Genomic DNA, 21733 nt, shown 5'->3' with positions numbered 1-21733 from the left:
ATCCAGCCCTACGGCTTCGATTACACTAGTTTACAGCATTTTTGAACTCGGTAAGGTGATGATCATTTCCAATGCAAAATTCTACGCTGAATTCAATGCCGTGGTCAGAAAAAATTAAAGTAGAGCCATTTTTGAGATATACAAAAATTTTGATTTTTTGAATTTTGGACAAAAGTACGATTACTAAAATGTCAATATCTTTGGAACTAGTGCACCAATTTTAAATCTTTTTTTTTATGAAAATGAAGCTAAATAAATTTGCTATCGTTTACTAGAATATTATGTCTTAATTAAAAATTTAATTTTGAAGTCATTTAAAAATTTACAGCATTTTTTTTTATTTTTCCTGCGAATTTTCCATAAAAATCTTGTTTTAATCAACATTTTTAATGGGATAAAAAGATTCAAAATATCATTCCATAATTTATTCTTAAAGTCCATTCAAAACCGGAGAAAATGAGCCTTTAATGGATGAAGTCGGTTGGAAATTGTCGAAGTTATGAGCATTTTTGTAAAACACTTAAAAATGTTGCTGAAATACAACAGCTTTAGAGTTCCTTTTCTAGGTGTCGTTGTAAGCATCCAAATCGCATGTAAAGTTTTCATGGGAGATTCTTTTCTCTACATATCAATTTGATTAAGGCATATCAGGATTTAAAACCGAGTTGATACAAAAGAAATTTATTTAGGTTTTATTAAAAATGATTGAGAATCGAATGACTTTGTCTTCGATGTTTTGAACTTGTTTCTCGAATCAGAAACCAACAATAGTCACCCATCATTGCTTCATCCCAAAACCCTTGGTAACGACGTTCCATCATCTTCATTTGTTGGTGAAAACGTTCGCCGTGCTCATCACTCTCGTCACCAAGATTTTCCCGGGGAAAATCCATGTGAGAATGTAGGAAATGTATCTTCAAAGACATATTCACACCTGTGTTCAGTGAAATAAAAGGATTTGAAATTAATTATATGTAACAAACACAATATTTTTGATTTATACCTATTTTCTCATAATTTTTGAGCAATTCATCGACGGCTTCCTCATAATCTGGGCTTCTGAAATTTCCTAAAAAGGTTGTGACAACACGCTGCAACGATTTCCACGCTTCTTCCTCATCTGGTGTCAAAACTGTATTGAATGCGGAATCATTGAGCAATTTTTTGTGATCTGTGAGCCATCAAATACACCTTCCTTTATCTTTGCGTCAGATAAATTTGGAAATACTGATTTCAAGTACTGGAATGCCGGCCCTTCTTTTTGCAACGCTTTGACGAAATTTTTGAATAGCCCAAGTTTTATATGTAGTGGTGGAAGTATTATGCGTTCTTTTACCACAAGAGGATCATTTTTAACGTTGTCTTTACCAATTGTGAAATTATCCCGTTTTGGCCAATCTTTTCGGACGTAGTGTTCCTTACGAGCTCGACTGTCCCATTTACACAAAAAACACATATATTTTGTGTATCCCTGTTGCAATCCAGTCAACATGGCAACCACTTTAAGATCGGAACACAATCGGAATTGTGTTGATTGTAATTTATCAAATTGAGCAATAGAGCCATTGATTCATACGTTTCCTTCATATTAATGGCATGAGCTAATGGAATAGAAGGTTTCTCATTCCCTTGATGCAGTAAAACGGCTTTCAAGCTCAACTTGCTGCTATCGATGAATAAACGCCATTCAGCTGGATCATATGGTTCACCAAACTCTTCAAACAAGCCGTTTACGTCATGGCAAAAACATGCCTTGTCCTTTGTAGAATAATATTTGTCAAATTTCTTGTGACGATTCCTGTGACAAGAAATGTTGAGCTCCTTGCTCAGCATGTTGTGTTCTTTCAAGCGTGATGCCAGCAATTCGGATTTCTCCTTCGATAAGTCGAGATCTCGCACCAAATCATTAAATTCGGATTGTGTAAACAGTTTTGGGTTTCTTTCCAATTCCACCTCGAAGTCTTCCTCGCATTCCTCCTTGAATTCCTCCTCACTTTTTGTAACGGTCGATTCAACAGAGGGCGCTCGTTTCCGCTTTGGATAAACAGGATACGGGACCGAACTTGAATGTGGAACAGGTTTTGTCATAGAAGCCACTTGTGGATACTCAACTGTTTTGTGACGTCCTTGTTGCTTAACTTTTGTCAAGCAGAAATAACAATCCGTTGCATGACAAAACGGTCGACGCCATATGGTGGGCATGTCAAAGGACAAATAGCGACTGACAGATAACAAATAAGTGAGTTAGTAAGTAAGACATTAACACTTATCAAAAATAGATGAAATAAGATAATGTCGATCAGGAAAGAACAAAGCACTACCATGCTGTACATAAATTGTTTATATGAAAGTTATTCAAAAAATCAATTTACCTTGCGCCTGACATCCACCTAGCCAAGCACGTTTTGAACGAACTACATAATACTTTTGGAATCCACGGTTTGTCAAAGTCTCCAGGATCAATTTTAAAATAAAGCCTGTATGCAGTTTGCAACGAAGCAGTGAAATTGACCGATTTTGTAAATATATAGTTGCCACACGCGTAACAAAACTTTTGAGGATCATTTTTACACTTGAATTCACGTTTTGTCGTATACATCGTTAAGCAATGTTAAAGAAAGAAAGCTGTCAAATTGAGTTGGTTGCGTTAGGTTCTCGCCGAGCGGTCTCACAAACACTAGCGTAAATTATGTTGTTGAAAATATCCCATTTAATTTTGCGTGACAGCTGGTAGTGTTAGTGAAATGCACCGTATGCGTACACGTCCGCAGAAAGGCTTACTGGAAGTGGTGCATGAACCTAGGAGCGGGACAACGGCCAATCTTGGAACATTCAATTTCCATGATTTTACAAAAAATTTCATAACTTCGACAATTTCCAACCGATTTCATCCATTAAAGGCTCATTTTCTCCAGTTTTTAATGGACTTTAAGAATAAATTATGGAATGATTTTTTGAATCTTTTTATCCCATTAAAAATGTTGATTAAAACTAGATTTTTATGGAAAATTCGCAGGAAAAATAAAAAAAAAAATGCTGTAAATTATTAAATGACTTCAAAATTAAATTTTTAATTAAGACATAATATTCTAGTGAACGATAGCAAATTTATTTAGCTTCACTTTCATAAAAAAGATTTAAAATTGGTGCACTAGTTCCAAAGATATTGACATTTTAGTAATCGTACTTTTGTCCAAAATTCAAAAAATCAAAACTTTTGTATATCTCAAAAATGGCTCTACTTTAATTTTTTCTGACCACGGCATTGAATTCAGCGTAGGATTTTGCATTAGAAACGTTGGTCAACCACTAAAGTTCACACTTTTTATGTTGTTTTGTAAACTAGTGTTATCTTCAACTAGAAGCTCGGCAGCAGCCGATAGTCGATGTTCTTCCTTAGAGCGATGACCACTCCTCCTCCTCCACAGCTGGTTCGATCCAGCCTCACAAGCCGAAATCAAGAAGGAAGACGTTAATCTCGGGCTTCAGAAGTGTTTCGGTGGTGATGGCGATATCGATGTTGAGAAATTCAAAGAACTCGATGCTCTTGCTCTTGGTCTTGAGCGAGCAATCGTTCCAATTGTCAATTTTGAAGGCTTCACTGACCATACTTATTGATGAGCATGAAGCTGTTCTGTTCTGGTTCTGCAGGTACACTGGATCATGATGGCTTCTGTCACGAGTAGAGCAAGTTCCATCGTTGTAAGCGGAGTGTTTGCGTTCTCGATCGTTGGTGAAGGGGGAGCACCTTCATGCTGCCACGAGAGTCCCGGAGGTGGAGAGGTGCTTTGGGATGCAGCGCTAGCCGCATATGACTGACGTCTTGAGTTTTCCGGAGTCTTAGGCACCCCAGCTGTTTGCGGGACCGATGCAGCAGCAGCAAAACGGTTGATGAGTGGAAGTGGCGGAAGCACCGGAATTTGACACCGTTGGGGAATTGCAGGAAAGTCCTGCCCGTTATTTTCTGGCACCCTTCTGTGACTAGGTTGATTCTGCGTAGAGGCTTTTTTGTGGATTTTAATTAATTCCGTTCGCTTAGGGCATGTCTTGCTGGTTGCCCGATGTGCTGCACCACAATTGTTGCAGCAGTAGGCCATGTGGCAGTTTCTCGTTCCATGCCCGAACAGCATGCAGTAGGCGCTTGGGTGACATCACGGTTGGCTAGCTTGTACCGTTCCCAAATTAGCTTAATGTGGAAAAGGGCCCAAATGCTCTGAAGGTCCTTCAAGCATGTTGAATTTCTTTCCAGATGGACCAGATACAGCTGGTCACGGTACTTATAGCGTCTCGAAATCCATGTAGTGCTTCATCGCTGGATCCATCAGCTTGATGCCTTCAGTGCACAGGCGCATGGTACACGTGAGACCTTTATATCATAGAGGTACTATCTTCGGTCCCAAGCTAATCGATGCACCCCTCGAAACATAGGAAAATCCACGAACCCCTCATTTTATGTGTCAAACTTTCATAGTGTACAAACATAGTGTAGTACTGGAATTTATACTAGAATGGGGTCCGTTAATCGATTTGCTTGCGACCAATAGGCTAGTCAGGTAGTGAGCCAATTTAAAATCGTTAGTCGTGTGTGCGGATTTGCTAGCGCTAGTGTAAATAGCCAGCATAATGTAAACAGGGCATCAGCGCCTACCTGCATGAGATTTCAGGAGCAACGGAAATTCGTGTTAGTTGGCTAGTACACAAGCGCTAGCAAATCCGCACAGATGTAAACACCCATTTACCGATTTAAAGTCGATTTTCTTCTGCAAGCTTTCCGGGAATCCTTTTACGAAGAACGGTGGAACTTTCTCCTTCTTTTCAACCTTCGATTCATCGCCGTTTTTTTTTTTGGATGGCGTAACGATTGTTCGCCAACAGCTTCTTCGATACCGATTGAGCACTGGCGGTGTCCGATCGGGATCGTTTCCCGTCCGGAATAGCAGTCACGTCAACGCGCGGTGGTTTCCCCATGCTGGGGTCGTGCGATGCTTCACCAAACAAGCTCTGCTTTGTGTTTTTATACAGCTGACCGTGTTGCCAGTTTAAGGTTTGTAATCATAGCATTGGCAATTGACGTTTCGTATCTAGTGAAATGTGCATGTATGCAAGGGGTGGGGCTTATAGTAATCCTTTCTAACTACGCTTACATAAGAAACTCCGAAGTTATTTCAGTTTGAAACTATCCTTCCATTGATATGAGTGAGGGGACCGGGGAGGTGGAGGGGTGTATTTAACCCCCTCTCCAAGTACGCATATTAGATTGGGCAATTATTTTTGAATAATTCATCTGAACATACCAAATCGATAAGCTAAGAAACTTCGAAATTATTTCAGGTTGGAATCTGACTTCCGTACCAGGAAAAGTGATTTTTGGTATTAAATTTTAACCATAAATATTCGAACAGTTATAACATTTTCTATAGAAAATCTAGCGCAATACTTCCTTGGGCAAAGTTGTTAGCCTTTCCTGGACTATATTTGAACATGATAAGTTGCATGTTTCAAGCAAAATTCTGATACTTAAGATGAAAATGTGAAAAAGTTGGTTTTCCTTTACTAATTTTCATATAAATTTCAAACGCAATGCGGAAATCCGGGATACACAAAATCGTCCCCATAGTTTGCACAGTTATTTGGGACCCCAAAAAAATCAATGATGAGGTCAAGTTTTCGTTTTTCCATATAACGGTTACCCACCCTAATGTTTATCCATCAACAATATATACAGCACTTAAGGAATTCTAATTTTGCACTTTTAATTCACAAATTCAAAATAGCCAATAAACCACTTGCTGAGTAGCAATAAAGTGTTAAAAAGTTGCAACTGCCTATTTTAAAGTAGCAATGTAAAATTAAAAAAAGATGTCATACAAAAATTCACCGGAAGCTCCGAAAAAAGAGGCAACAGAAATTTCAAAGTCAACATATGTTTTAGAAAAAAAAAATCATAAACACTTCATAAATAATTGAAGAATTACCAATTAAGAGCTAAAAGTTGCAATATTTAAATAAATAAAAAAATTAAGAAGTAACCAAAAGACAATTAACAAAAATCCAATATTGCCAATTAACGCCTATCAAAATGAATGAGAAGCTAATGGGAAGGCAGTGATTTAAATATTCAAATGAAGAGATTGAATGGTACAATATATATATACCTATTTTGTCACATATCTGCCCGTCGTCGAATCATCATGAAAAAGCACGTACTTACATTACCTGTCATAGAAAAACCTACATAATCCAAACTCAACATGTACCTATACGTGATGTTCCATCCTAGATATTCGTATTTCAACCAGACGTTACAAAGAACTGACATGTCCGACTATTGCATATTTCAAGACCTGAAACAAATCCATTTTTAGTCCTGTGCTGTTCCGACTAGAATCGATAGTCACTTCGAAACAGCAGCAAAAGCAGTGACAGGATATATTTTTATTCTTCATCAACCACAGAACACCGCAGCACTGCGATATAGAGAATCGCTGTCCGTAATAGAAATCGCCATTGTTGACCAGAGAAACCTGTCAATAAATTTCTCCAGCATCCCCGGCAACCAACAATCGAAATGAAAAATAGAAACCACATTTCATGGTCCTCCGTACCACTCGCTTCTGACCGCAACTAACGTTTTAACGCGGCAGACAATAATGGCATTAAATGCAATCAAATAAATAGTTTTTTGTTTCCTCACAGATTCCCGCATCGAAGTCATCAATCAACTCCGCCGAGGTGCATCCTAGGGGACTAATGGGGGAAAGAGTTGCCCTAAGGATGCACCGGGCTCAACCACAAGCAACTTACCCCCGCGTACGAGCACAAGTATGGTCGCGAATGTATGTGTGTACGTGGGGAATCTCACGATCTACAATCAACCAACCGTCAACTCATCAATCAACAACCAACACCGGGCTTCTTCAATCAACCCAACCGTCGATTCATCAATCAACTCTGCTATTAAATTGTTGTAAGTTTTCAATCGTGTATGAACTTTGCGATAACTGCTTTCACTCAACATGAGCTGTACTGCAGCAGTGATTGTTTGGTCCTAGCAGGTTATTGGAAATGGTTCGTTACCATTAAACCATCAATTTTCGATACCATTGAAAGCATTTATATGCAGTTCGGACACACGTGTGCAATATATGTCGCTCTAATTGACAGTAATTAGCGGGGTCAACATTCGGTATCCATTATTAATTTGTATGGGACATGTGTACTTACTCCTTCAAAGCGTGCATTCGAATGCGACCAAACAACAACAGCTGATTTCCACGGAACCGTAATTCGAAATATGCGTTCACTGGCTAAACAAACCAGCATGTTCCTAATCATCTGCACCGATGGGTATACTCTAAAACCAACCACCACCGATATTGCTATGACCGCATGGCTAAAGTTTTGGTCGAATCAATTGCAATTCATTTATAATGGCTTGACGATTTTCAATGATATCAAAGCATAAATTCAAACCTGGAAAATTGATTGATGGGTGGTTTTGAATAGCAAAAAGTCACCGATGGCCATATGGCATTTATATCGGTTCAATCCATTTGGATTACTTGATAAATACTCATAAAGCTTTTAATGGTAAATGGAAATCAAGAACATGTCCACACCTGTGGAAATTTGGGTTTATTCAATGTGCTGTTCAATAACAAACCACATCGATCTCCCGATTACCGCGGTTTTCGTCTGTGGGATTTCCATCAACGTTGTTCTCGAGCGCGGGTAAACCACGTTAATGGAGTATTTTGGCTCATTTGGTTCCAACAGGGAATCGTGATCCTGGCGATATACATATAAAGTAACTATCTGTGATAGATATGGTTGGTTTGAATCAATAATTATAATAATAATAATAAAACGATATAAGCATTTCTATTATAATGATATCAACATATTTTTCAAAATATAATAAACACTTTTAACTTAATTTGATCTACTCACACTGCTCTAAACTTGAAAAATCGAAATCAAGTCAGCGTGTAGTATGATGTAAATAAACGAGCACTCACGCACACACACACATGGATGCTTGAACGAGTGAGGCTCTGGCCAGTGATGCCACATATACAATGATACAGATTTTTCTCAAAATTTTAAAACAGATATCTACATACATACAGATTTATCAAATTTTTCAAATAGCTATTTTGTTTGACTCTGGATCAGAGCTGGTAAATATCACGGCCGTCATGTGACGATCCTCTCACTATCACGAGACGAAACTACCTATCATTAGTTTTCTTGTCATTTTTCAATGATCAAACACTCATGAGAATAATTATTATGCGGTTTTGACATCAACATTTCTAACTGATTTTGATGAATTTAAGCAAACAACCGTATGTAACCGGTAGAGTGAATATATTATTAAGATTTCCTCGGTACAAGTAACTTTAATAGCATTAAATGAGCCAGTAATTACTATGATCACAACACTGTCACGTTCTGTCATGACAAAAAATTCGATGAGATTTTGAAGAAAATGTCTATCATCGTTTTCTCATCCAATGATAGTGACAGAAGCATCTCTGTAAATATCGCGTGAGAGCTTTCATTGAAAATTACATTTGCCAGCCCTGCTCTGGATTATATTTATTAATATCCATAAATAATCCTTTCTTCCTTTAGTAGGTACGAGCACCTAACCAAATACCGATTTTCACTTTTTATTTTATTATCTTCGTTAATTGTGACCGGACAATTTTTAGAAAACGCATCAGCAATATTAAAAAAATGCAACGGTTATACGAAAAAAAAAATGGTTTATTGAGATAAAAGTAAGAGTTTCAACTTTTCCCTAGTAATATTCATATGGATAGTTGTGTGAAAGCCTTAGCGCCTGATATCATGCTTGCTACGAATATCAGTATCGGAACTGAAATTCAGTGCTAGATTAATATTACGTCAATTGACATTGTTGGCAGCACGCAGCACTGCACAGTGGGCAAAAAATGACAAAACCGCGATGAAATTGAATATCTCGGCTGCCAAACGGTTTCAGTCAACATGTTATACATATTCTCAAAGGAATCGAATCGATTGGTGATGGTCTCATTGGCCGGAGACTTTTGCGTACCGAGCTAGAGGGCCGGGATCAACCCGAGTTCCCGGTAATGTAGGAAATGCCACTATCTATCGACATAATTTTAGACTTTACTTAACATATATTACTGGAAATTGATAGTACTAAGTATATATGGTGTAAAGACACCATATACGCCCTCAGGAAATTCGCTTTGATCTCTTGATTCTGAACAACATAGAAAAAATCGCAAGGTTCTAGCACAATTTTTATAATGTGGCCACTTTATCGGTCAATCCAGATTATCCGGTGAACCATGATATGGCCACCATATTCCAAAATATATATTCCAAGTTAAATACGCTACGATCTCTTGATTCTGAACAACATAGAAAAAATCGCAAGGTTCTAGGACATTTTTTATAATGTGGCCACTTTATCGGTCGTTCCGGATCCTCCTTTAGGCCAGTAGAGTTTTCCTGAGGGCGTATATGGTGTCTTTACATTATATATACTTAGTACTATCAATTTCCAGTAATATATGTTAAGTAAAGTCTAAAATTATGCCGATAGATAGTGGCATTTCCTACATTACCGGGAACTCGGGTTGATCCCGACCCTCTATCTCGGTACGCAAAAGTCTCCGGCCAATGAGATCACCACCAATCGATTCAGGAGAGTTTTTCCTTTGAGAATATGTTTAACATATTGACTGAAACCGTTTGGCAGCCATATTCAATTTATTCGCGGTTTTGTCACTTTTTGCCCAGTGTGCACTGGTTGTGTGGCTTGTTTAGTATATGATGGAACCGAGAGGGGCGTTACATCTAAATCTCTAGATGCTCGAAAAATCTGCGAATCAATCTTCGAACAATCTTCTTTCATTTCTCGCATCTACTTGCATCGCGCATCATCTTTTTGCAGGAAATATTCAGAATCGTCAGTGAAGATTTCGAAGAGTTTCTTATGTTCCCTAAACTTCCTTGTTGCTCTCAGTAGTTTTTCAAACTATTACGTAACCAACAATTTCCTGAACTTATTGGAACTGGCCCAAAGGTTTAAGAAATTTTAATTTTAGTGTTTTTGCAAATTTTCCTGATATGGTATGAGTTCATAGAACTGCTTGAAGCTGCGAAACTCCCTTTAAGATCTTTAAACTCAACTTGAGTTTTGGCAATTTCTGTTAGATTTCTACAACTTTCATGAAGCTATCGAAACTTATCTGAAAGATCTAAAAACTTGCCTGTAGTTCTGGTCGTTTTTGATGTTTTTTGGACTACCCTTAAGTTTTCGAAACTTCCCTAAAGTTTCCACAATTCCAAAGCTTCTGAAATTTTCTTGACGATAATAAAACTGCCGCGAAGTTCTCTGTTCTTCATCTTAGTTCACGATTTTTTTTTTCTGAAGTTTAATCAACTGTCCTGTACACGAAATGAAAATTAATTATTTTATTCATATGTTACATAGGGGAAATGCAGGTAATGTCGGACTAAGTGTCCCTAATTTGAGCCCATACATAAATTCAGCAATCGACTAAATTTTCAATAGCAACCAAGAATATCCATTAGTAACGTCCCAATAACGCGTTCATCTAGATAAAATTGATAAATAGCAGATTTTTAGCGATGGGCCCAATCTTAGATCCATAGGCCAACATTAGAGATATTTCCCCTACATACATGTTTGCCAAAACATCAGCCTTATCAATTCCATAATACAACCACATAGGTCATATAAGAATGCGTAAACGGTATGTGTGACCATTTATACATTTCATTTAACACATGATCTTTATTAACGTTTTGCAAGGCGTCTGTTGATTAGTTTACTCATACACTTTACGATTAATCAGCAATACAAATTTGCCAAAAGGTATAAGGGGATTTCTATACGTGCAGTTTCTGGAATTTACTCTTTAAGATCTCAAAGTTGATCTACACGGGCCATAGAGCAATAATTGATCGTTGCCGATGTGTCAAAATATGTGCGAAGCCAAGACATCAACCTCGGGAGCAACAAGTCAGTGTCAACATTTCAAAGGAGCGTAATTGCTTTTGTAAACAATGGCTTTAGCTGTCGATTTCTCGCAAATTAAAGCTCACCCCTCCAAATTAACAGTTCCAGCTGGTAGAGGATACATTCATCTACCTGTTGAAGTCAGTGATTTTCATGTGTGAGCTTTTATTCGCGAGAAATCGACGGTTAAAGCCATTGTTTACAAAAGCAATTACGCCCCTTTGAAATGTTGACACTGAAGTTACAAACATAAGCTAGTGTGCGATGCGGCGAGCTTAATCTTACACGGACACATTCAAACTATTCGTATGCATGAGTGAAAGCAGTTTAACCAATCCATACACATCCAACTGTCAAAGTTTCATTCCCATCATCAGCAGCAGCTAATTTCTGGAGCTACATACTAAAAGGCCTATCCACCACAAACCGGAGAAAAGTTCTGCAAGATATTGAAAATTCTACTGAATTAAGCGAAGTTTGGATATTTCAAAAATAGTCTCTCACTGAAGTTAGCGTAATTCTGGAAAAATACTGGAAACCTCAGTAAATTCTACTTATTCCAGGAAAGAACTACGAGCTTTATGAAATTGATCCTAATAAAACTGCGACTTCTCCGAGCTTGCTATAAACATACAAAAAATTCTGCGAACTCCACAAAAAATCTACAAACTTCAGGAAATTTCTGAGATCAACATGAGGGTTAGTAAATTTCAGAGAACTTTTGTGAACTTTAGGAAAACTCTGCGAGCTTCGGAAAGTTTAGCGAAGTTAAGAAATTTTTATCATAAATGATGGTGACGACTGGGACTTGAGAGGAATTGTTTAATTTCACGGCTTTCTCAGAATTAAACACTTTAATGACTACGATGTAATCTGCTCGACGTTTTGGCAATGGGTTGAAGCCTTTATCAAGGGAAAATATGCATTGAACATAGTTAATTAGTTGTTTTACACTGTTGTTGTTTGATTGCCTTTCATTGTCTGTCGATATCGTTCAACAATTTAGTCGTTCTTGTGGTCGATTAAACATGGGTGATCAGGCATGAAAAATCATTTACATTCATTTGACTCTAACTTTTTTTATTAACAGAATTCTGTAAAATAAAATATTAAACTTCTGTAGGTTTTGCAATCAGCTGTAACTTTTGTGAAAAACACAAATCTGTATCTCTTATGCATGATGAACCAGAGCAAACTGAACGCACTATTATTTTTCAATGAATGTAAATTACATTCACTGAAAAACAATAACATTTTCTGTTCACTCTAGTTCATCATGCAAAAGAGATACAGATGTGAATTATTCACCAGCTGTAGCTTATATAAAAATCTGCAAAAGCTTCATATATAATTTTACGGAATTCTGTTGATGAAAAAAGTTAGAGGCAAATGACTATAACAGAATGCACCGTCACCGTGCCAAAATCGAACGGAACATGAAAATAATGTATCATGCTGCCTGTGATTCCATTTTTTCATAAAAGATTTATTATTAATAATGTATGTGCCGCAAAAAATGACTCACGGTGGTCCAAAATCAATGAAATCATATATTAAATTTCAAAATAAAACCATTCGATTTTGGCAACACTTCCTTTTTGGGCTTGTTGCCAAAATCGAACGGGTACAGTAATTTTAACTTCAATTTAATTATATTTAAGTGAAGGACATCTTGCTATGGTCTATGAACTTCAGAAAAAATAACGATATTCAAGAAAGTCTGCAGAATTCTGAAAATGCATTCAAAATGTAAGGAACACTGCAAACGCTAAAATCTGCCAATTTTTAATTGAAAAAATCTGTGAGTTCCCTATAGTTCAGTGCACAACTACGAGAAGTTCTAAAAGCCATAATACAATTTTTCAAACTTCTAGAATATTCTGCAAACTTCAATAAAGACTGTCAGCTCACTTTTGGAAAAATTCTGCGAGCTCAGCTGTAAGCCCTTCAGGAAATTTTTGTGAAATTAGGAAAAAATCAGAGATCTACATGAAAGTTCATCGAACTTCAAGAAAGATTTAAAAATTCTAAAAAAAAAAATCTAGTAGCTTCAGGGAAGTTCAGTTAACTTCAGGAAACTTCAGAAAAATTCTGAGAACTTCCGAAAAATTTTAACGATTTTTTGGAATGTAACAGAAACATTTCAAAAACTCTTCTGCGAATTTCAAGAAAGTTCAGCAAATTTTTGGATAGCTTTGGAATTTCATGAAAATTCTGCAAATTTGAGGAGAGATCAGGGAACTTCAGAAAAGTCTGGTAACTTCAAGTAGGACTACGAAATTCAGAAAAAATTGACTTAGTTCAAGAAAGTCTGCCATTTTTTTTTTAATATTCTGCCAACTTCAGCAAAGGCGGTGAACTTCGTGAAAACTCTGAGAACTTCAGTCAAGCCTGCTTACACCAATAAATTTGTGCAAACTTAAGAAAATCTCTGCAAGTAATAGGGAAGCATACGGACTTTAAAAAAATGAATCAGATAAACATATGGTCTTGATATGCAGCCATTCCAAACGATATAGTAGTTTTCAGAACTTTGTAAAAAATGATAGTTTCTAAAAAATATTTCTAATTACCTTGCATTTGATATATTGATCAGTGGTTCAAAAGTTATGATTTTTTGAAACAAGTCAGTTTTGAAAAACGTCATTTTTCAAAATCACCGATTTTTTGGACAACCATAACATGGAAATGGTCACCCTAATGACAAAATAAAAAATATGGGTCTAATATTTTGCGATAAGGAACAAAACTGCCAATTATGACGAAATTCTGAGAACCACTATATCGTTTTGCTATGATTTTTTTTTTAAATAATTCCTGATCATCGTTGTATCTTGGGTGAAAATCAGAGAGACGACAGTTGAAGATCTTCAAAATAACACCTGAAAACTTGAAAAAAAAATCCTGAGGATTTCAGAGAAATAATTTCTGATCACACTTGTATCATGGGTGAGTATCTGAGAGACGCTATTATCTTCCTGGCCAGTTGAAGATCTTCAGAATTAAACCTAATCAACCTAAAGACTTGATAAAATCTTCCTAGAACTCTAGAAAAGTTCTATCCACATCCTAAGGAAAGTTTTCCAGGATTTATAGAAAAGTTTTCCCAGAGCTCCAGATAAATTCTAGACATTTCCGGTAACTTGTGTTGTTTGATGAACACATTTTCATCGTTCCGCGGATAATTTCCAAAATGGCCACCAAAACGATCGCTTCAAAGGACAAGTCCAAAAATATTATGCGCGATCTGCGTATCCGCAAGCTCTGTCTGAACATTTGCGTCGTTGAATCTGGTGATAGGCTGACCCGTGCCGCCAAGGTGTTGGAGCAGCTGACCGGTCAGACCCCAGTTTACTCGAAGGCTCGTTATACCGTCCGTTCCTTCGGTATTCGCCGTAATGAAAAGAACGCTGGCACTGTCCGTGGTGCCAAGGCCGAGGAAATCCTTGAACGTGGTCTGAAGGTGCGTGAATATGAGTTGAGACGCGACAATTTCTCCCAGACCGGCAACTTCGGTTTCGGTATCCAAGAACATATCGATCTGGGCATCAAGTACGATCCATCGATCGGTATCTACGGTCTGGATTTAAATAAATAAATAAGTCTTCCCAGAATATCAAGAATAACTTTAGGGATGTTCTTCCCAGAATATCAAGGAAGTTCTTCCCAAAACTTCAGGAAAGCTCTTGCTAAAACTTCAAAGAAGTTCTTCCAAAAACTCAGAACATCAGAAAAGTTCTTCCCAGAACTCCAGGGAAGTTTTATGCAGAACTTCAGAGATGTTCTTCTCAAAACATGAGAGAAGTTCTACCCAGAATTCGAGAGAAGTTCTTCCGAGAACTTAAGAAAAGTTCTTCTCAGAACTTTGGAACAGCTCATTTCAGAGCTCCAGGGAAGTTATTCCCAGAACTTCAGTAAAGTTCGTCCAAAAACTTCAGGGACGTTTTTCCATGCTCGTTCAAAAACTATAGGAAAATTCTTCCATGAACTTTAGGGAGGATTTTTCCAGAACTTAAGAAAAATTCTTCCCATTTCTTCAGGGAAGTTCGTCCCAGAGCTTTAGGAAAATTATACCCAAATTATGTTGGGAAGTATTTTTAAAAACTTCATGGAACTTCTTCCCAGAAGCTCTTCCCCAAGGAATGTTCTTGTCAGTACTTTAGGAAAGTTCTTCCCAGAACCTCAGAACCTACGTCTTACAATTCTTCCTAGAACTTGAGAAGAAATTTTTCAGAGAACTTTAAAGAAATTCTTCAGAGAACTTTAAGGAAATTCTTCCTAGAACTTTAGGAAATTTTTCCCACGACTTCAGAGATGGTATTTCCAGAACTTTAGGGTAATTCTTTCCAGAAATTAAGAGAAGCTCATCCCAGAACTTGAGGAAAGTTCATCCCAGAACTTGAGGGAAGTTCTTCGCAAAACTTGAGGGAAGTTGTTCTCAAAACTTTAGGGAAGTTCTTCTCAGAACTTCAAAAACCCAATCAGCACAAATCTGCGGAAGGATAAGTCACATACAAGTTGCCTGAACCGTTTTGCACCAAGTGTGCTGCCAGGGAAACTTTTTCGCAGAATTTCAGAAAAGTTCCTCACAAAGCTTCAAAAAAATTCTTTCCAAAACTTCTTCCCAGAACTTGAGGAGAGTTCTCCCAGAACATGAGAGAATTTCTTCCCAGAACTTGAGGGAAGTTCATCTCAGAACTTCAGGGAACTTCTTCCCAAAACGTCAGAGTAGACATTTTTTGAAGTTCTGGCAAATTCATCCACATCCATGATCTATCGAAAAGTTCTTCTCAGAACGTTAGGAAACTTCCAAGAATTTTAGAAAAAAATCTAAATCATCAAAAATCTCCGTCATTTTAGAAAAAAATCTCAAGCTTCATTGAAGCTACAGTGACTTAAAAAGTGTTTCAAGAATTGTTCCCACAAATTCGGAAAACTTCGATGGAGTTCCCAGAACCTCAACGATCTCGTCACAACTTCTTTGGCATGTAAATATCATTTTAAAACTTGAAAATTTCTTCAAAATTTATAGAATTTTTGTAAAACTTTTTGGAACTTTTTTGAACTTTCAAATTGCTAAGCATCAAAACTTTTTGGAGCATGAAGTTCCGCGTGTACTTTATTAAATTTCTAAAGCAAACAGAAAGTTCTGTTGGAACTTTATGGAGCCTGAAAGTAGATTTTAACGTAAAATGCGAAACTTGTGGTTGCTTGGGAAGGTAGCAATATAGGGTGCATGATCAATACAGCATAGGGTGCATGATCAATACAGCATAGGGTACATGATCAATACAGCAATATTTAACGTATTCCCGACGAAACATGTACCTGCCTATTTTACCCTGCTTGCGCATTGTAGACCCACCTCCACTTTATTTATGAGTGTGTAAAAGAAACACACATTATTGTCGTCATTAAGGACAATATTGATGAAATCTTTCCACATCGCAATTTCAGAAGCACTAATCTCAACATTCAGAAGTCGTTTAAAAGCACGAAGTAGGTTGCCAGATATGGGCCCGAGAAAATGCGAAGTAGGGAAATAAACTATATGAAAAAAGGATTCTGTCAATCGTTTCCTTAAGACATTCTTATATCAGAGCATTCTTGTCGGAATTTAAATTAGTAAGTTCAAGTAAATCATCACTGGTGGTTAAATTTTCACTCTCATTGCACTCAAAACAATATGCTCAAACAATAATTCTTCCGCCAATCCACTGATGATATTTCCTTGCATTGCATCTATGGACCTGTGTTAAAACGTGCCTTATCGCGATATACACGATTAGATTAATTAAAACATCAAAAACACAGATCAATCGAACGAGCTCGCCAAGCTGTGGCGGAATGAACGGTGGTGCTATGCTGAACGCATACAAGGAAGCACATAAGCCTACTGAAAAGTGATTGAAATTTGCTGGCAGCGTTTCCGAGTTAATTGATGTGCGTCCATCCAGTTGTGTTTGACTTGGCACAGTTCTACTGGCATTTTTTCGTTCTTCCCCATTGACGGTTAGTTTTGCAATTTGGATAATGCGCCCGTGGCGGTTCATTAAAAAGTTGAATCGAGTAAATATCACTCGCTGGCTTGGCTACAGCATTACGTGGACCTGTGGAGGTGCGAGAACGAACATTTTGCAACACTGTTTTTGCGAGGTGGTCGTTTGCATATACAGTAGTATATACAGTTGAACAGAGTTCTGCAGTTGCTTTCGGATGCGAAAGAGGATATCGATTCAATCGCGTTATGAAATTTGCGGTAATATTATCACGTTTCGATTTTGCTTGGGGAATTTCTGAAGTGCCGTCAATGGTGTGCGACGAGATCACAGAGCAAATAATGTGAAACTGATGGAATTTTCAGTGCACTTTGATGGTTAATAAAATTGTGAAATCGTATTGGACAAAGTTGGCAATCCTGCAGAGCATCCACGAAAGGTGAATTCGTTCTCGATCGGATCTGTGTTTTCAAATCCGTTTGCGATTTAGTGTCAGCTTTTCCAGTATTAACTGTAATTTCATTTGGGTGTCAGAAGACATGTTTTCTATATCCTGCAATGATGGAGCCTCAAAGCTGATCCGAGTGATGCGCCGTATTCTTATTGTACCATGTCAATATGTTGAGAGGGATTGAAACGGATTTATTGCTTTTGATAGGGCCTTTTTAAATGTAAGATTAACCTGTTTTTTTCTTCGCCTGTTTGACACTTTTGCCACAGGCATCCGAATATCGATTCGTTGAATTTAATTTGAGCGTTTGCAGTTAAAACTTTTGTGGTATTTAATAATGGAGTTCACCCAATAGCTTAATCCAATTTATTCTAGGTAAATGTAGCCAGTCATGTATTATGTACTTAACTACACATTATTAATTGACATTATACACTTTATTTTTAAGCTGCGGCTGAAGAACTGGATGAGGAAGAAGTTGGGCTGCTATTATGCCAGTTCCGCGTTACGAGGCGGTATCCCATCGCAGTTTCTGATCTCAAAGCTTCAACGTTTCCTTTTGCAAGATTCGTTCCTCAAAGCCAATTAAAACTTTTTTTCGATCCACGATGATCAGTGGCTTTGGCTTTATCTTGGACCATGACCAACAATGAGTCACCTTATAATTTGACTTGAATGTGTCCTGTGAACCGCTGGATCTTGTTGTTAACTAAACCAATTGAAAGCGTTATTAAGCTGCCTATAAATGCCCCCCCCCCTCTCGTGTAATGCGGAAAAATGTAAGTGTACTCTTCCGCTGGAAATGAACCTCCGGAAGCACATGGTTTAGCGTAATGGCCCTTTTGGAAATTACGGGCTTCTCGTCGGAACTGCGATGCTGAAATGCTCGTGCCGCTCTTCCAGATTCTGATGCGTCTTATCACAGATGTCGTTTAATAAAATGTTTTCCATTTAACGTTCAATCTTTTAAATTTATCGAACCTCTTAACGGAATCCCTTTATGAAGAGCTTTGAGTATGTTGGTTTATTTCCTTTTAATTCCGTTATAATTGCTTATATTTTGAGAGATACGCGTATTTCGTCTGCTACTTGCAGACTTCAACAGTGTCAAGTACTCAACAATACTGAAGAAACCATCTTTTATCTACGAGTTATATACTAATCAATAGGTACTAAAAATCAGCATGTATCCTCTGCCATGTCACAATTTACCTAAACATGTACCTAAGTTTAGTCTCCAACATGTAGAGGCATGCTACGATATGTGGTTTTCGGTAGCATTCTAAAGAGTCTCGAGTATCCGTTTCCTTGATCTCTATTAAGCAATGTTGATGGATTATGTTTAAATATTTCTAAACTTTCTGCTACGTCTAGTTTCCAAGGCGAAGATCCACTCCGCAGGATATTAATGTTATCTTTTGTCAAATTGTGCCCCTTTGTAAAGATATGTTCTGCAACCTTGGATTTAAATTCATAATGAAGTCCTTTATCCATCTCTTTGTTAGCCTTTTTTACCTCTGCGATGTGTTCCTTAAACCTTGTTTCCAAAGTCCTTTTCGTCTGACCAATGTAAATTTTATTGCAAGAGATTTTGTAGACTCCGGCTTTCCCTATGACATTTATTGAATCTTTTGTTGATCCTAACAGTGACTTCAGCTGATTTGTCCTGCTGCTGAATACTAAATCTAGGCTAAAAATTCTAAACTTCTAAATCAATGGTTTGGTAATGTTTTTGTCGAAATTCACTGCTAACCGTTATAAACCCTCAGTTACTGGTGTAAGAGTTGTTGAAGTACGCCTTAAATGATCCCTTGTTCTTTTATCGATAACTGCTTGAATTTTTTTCTTGATACCAGGGTTGCTTTCACTCACTTGCTGTAAAAACATATTTTTCTGAATTATGCAATCATTAGATAATATAATGATATGTTGGATCTTTGTTTTGTAAGCGCCCAGGACATGGCTCCTTTCTTATGCGAGGCACCCACTCCTCTGGTGAGACTGGATCGTCACCACCCGTCGCTACTGGTGACGTTAAGTACTAAGCTGATGCATGATTTTAATATTTCACCTGCCACCGTTTCCTACGATTTTCGCAACGCCGACCATGGTAGTATCGCCGAGCTACTCTCCAATTTAGATTGGGACGACTTATTGGACACCGTTGACATTGAGTCCGCCGCTCAAACTATTTCCAATGTCTTGGCATACACACCAAAAAATTCTGAATTTTACTGGCGATGTAAACATCCATGCATGCAAACATTCATACATGTAAACTTCCTTTTCACGTAAATTAGCAACTTGCAAGAAATGTTGCAAACAAAAGTGGACAGTTGCATACAATATATGGGATATTGCATGACATATCTCATAAATTTACACGACCTATAATCTAAAATTGTATGATATATGACGCTCCATTTATGTGCATCATAGTAACGGAAATTTACACTACTTTTTTTTAGCTGTGTATATTATTGACAGACACGTTCCGAAAAAGATTCATCATCATACGACCCATCCACCATGGCATACGAGCGAATTTCGTCGACTGAAATCCAGAAAGAGAGCCGCTCTTAGGAAGTTCACCAAGCACCGCACACTATCCCTTCAACGTCACTATGTCAGGATCAATAACGCATACAAACGAGTTGCGAAACGGTGCTTTCTTCAGTATCGACGTGGATTGCAGAGAAAGCTTAAGTCACGTCCCAAGCAGTTTTGGAAGTTTGTCAACGAACAACGTCATGAAGCTGGTCTGCCGTCGTCTATGACACATAATGGTAACGTGGTCACATCTACGCAAGATATCTGTCAGCTGTTCTCTGAAAAATTTGCTAGTGTCTTCACGGACTAAAGACTGAGTGACGACTATGTCCGACTGGCTGCCAGTTACGTACCACTCTCTGGCCAAACCATGAGCAGAATTGACATCAATCCCGAGATGTTTTTCAGGGCTTCCTCGAAACTCAAGTCGTCGTACAATCCGGGTCGGCGTTCCTCAAAACGCACTTGAACAGTTTGTTGTCTCCACTGCTGCACGTTTTTCAACGGTCTGTGGAGGTCGGTGTTTTCCCATCCTGTTGGAAGCTAGCGCACATGTTTCCAGTACATAAAAAGGCAACAAACAGGACGTTGGCAACTACCGTGGCATTACTTCGCTTAGCGCTGTTGCTAAATTGTTCGAACTCGTTGTTATGGAACCGTTACTCGCTCACTGTAAGCCGTATATTAGTATCGACCAGAATGGTTTCATGGCTGGTCGCTCCACTGCCACTAACTTGCTGTGCCTTACTTCCTACATCTCTAACAGTATGTCGGATCGTGCTCAGACGGATGTCATTTATACTGACTTATCTGCTGCCTTCGATAAATTGCATCACCGCATATCAATCGCTAAACTGGACAGGCTTGGTATCCACGGCTGCCTTTTGCTATGGTTTCAGTTGTACCTCACCGATCGCTATCTTACTGTTGTCATTGGTGATCACCAGTCCCGTACGTTCGCTGCCACATCCGGCATACCCCAGGGTAGTCACCTGGGAGCGCTGATTTTCCTGATTTCTTTCAACGACGTGAATCTGGTAATTGAGGGACCACGATTATCTTACGCAGATGACCTTAAACTCTACCTCCGAATTCACTCAATTGAAGACTGTTGCTTCCTTCAACGTCAGCTGAATGCTTTTGCTGATTGGTGTATTCTGAATCGTATGGAGATTAACCCGTCCAAATGCTCGGTTATCTCTTTTTCCCGCAAGAAAGAGAATATTATGTTCAAGTATGTTTTGTTAGGCACTGAAATTGAGCGCGTCAGCCAAATTAAGGACCTAGGCGTGATTCTGGATACAAAACTCTCTTTCAAGCAGCACATCTCGCACGCCGTCGACAAAGCTTCCAGAATTCTAGGGTTTGTCTTCAGGATTGCCAAAGACTTCACGGATATCTACTGCCTTAAATCGTTGAACTGCTCCTTGTCTCGCTCCATATTAGAATACTGCTCGGGTGTCTGGACTCCTCACTACAACAACGGTGTCGAAAGAGTTGAGTCTGTTCAGCGACGGTTCCTGAGATATGCGCTACGTAAACTGCCGTGAACGGATCCCTTCCGATTGCCTAGCTACGAAAGTCGTTTGCAACTGATCCATCTGGAGCGCCTGTCGGTCCGAAGAGATACAGCAAGGGCATTGCTAATTGTGGGTATTTTGCAAGGACGCACCGATTGCCCTGTCC

The 21733-nt window shown here is 38.2% G+C and overlaps 2 protein-coding genes across 5 annotated transcripts in view; both read left to right on the top strand.

The window, feature by feature from the left end:
- Nucleotides 1-21733, top strand: part of LOC135703420 (uncharacterized) — a 222113-nt gene that overhangs the window by 161053 nt on the left and 39327 nt on the right. The gene's annotated exons all lie outside the window — the stretch shown is intronic.
- Nucleotides 14186-14645, top strand: LOC135703467 (large ribosomal subunit protein uL5-like). Its single transcript, XM_065224719.1, has one exon. The coding sequence runs from the start codon at nucleotides 14241-14243 to the stop codon at nucleotides 14643-14645; it is 405 nt and encodes a 134-aa protein (XP_065080791.1). The 5' UTR covers nucleotides 14186-14240.

This window comes from Ochlerotatus camptorhynchus, unplaced genomic scaffold, assembly GCF_037179485.1.
Source record: "Ochlerotatus camptorhynchus isolate MF236.1 unplaced genomic scaffold, CSIRO-AGI_Acam_v1.1 ptg000213l, whole genome shotgun sequence".
Classification (NCBI taxonomy): domain Eukaryota; kingdom Metazoa; phylum Arthropoda; class Insecta; order Diptera; family Culicidae; genus Ochlerotatus; species Ochlerotatus camptorhynchus.
This window is presented reverse-complemented; position numbering and strand designations above follow the sequence as displayed.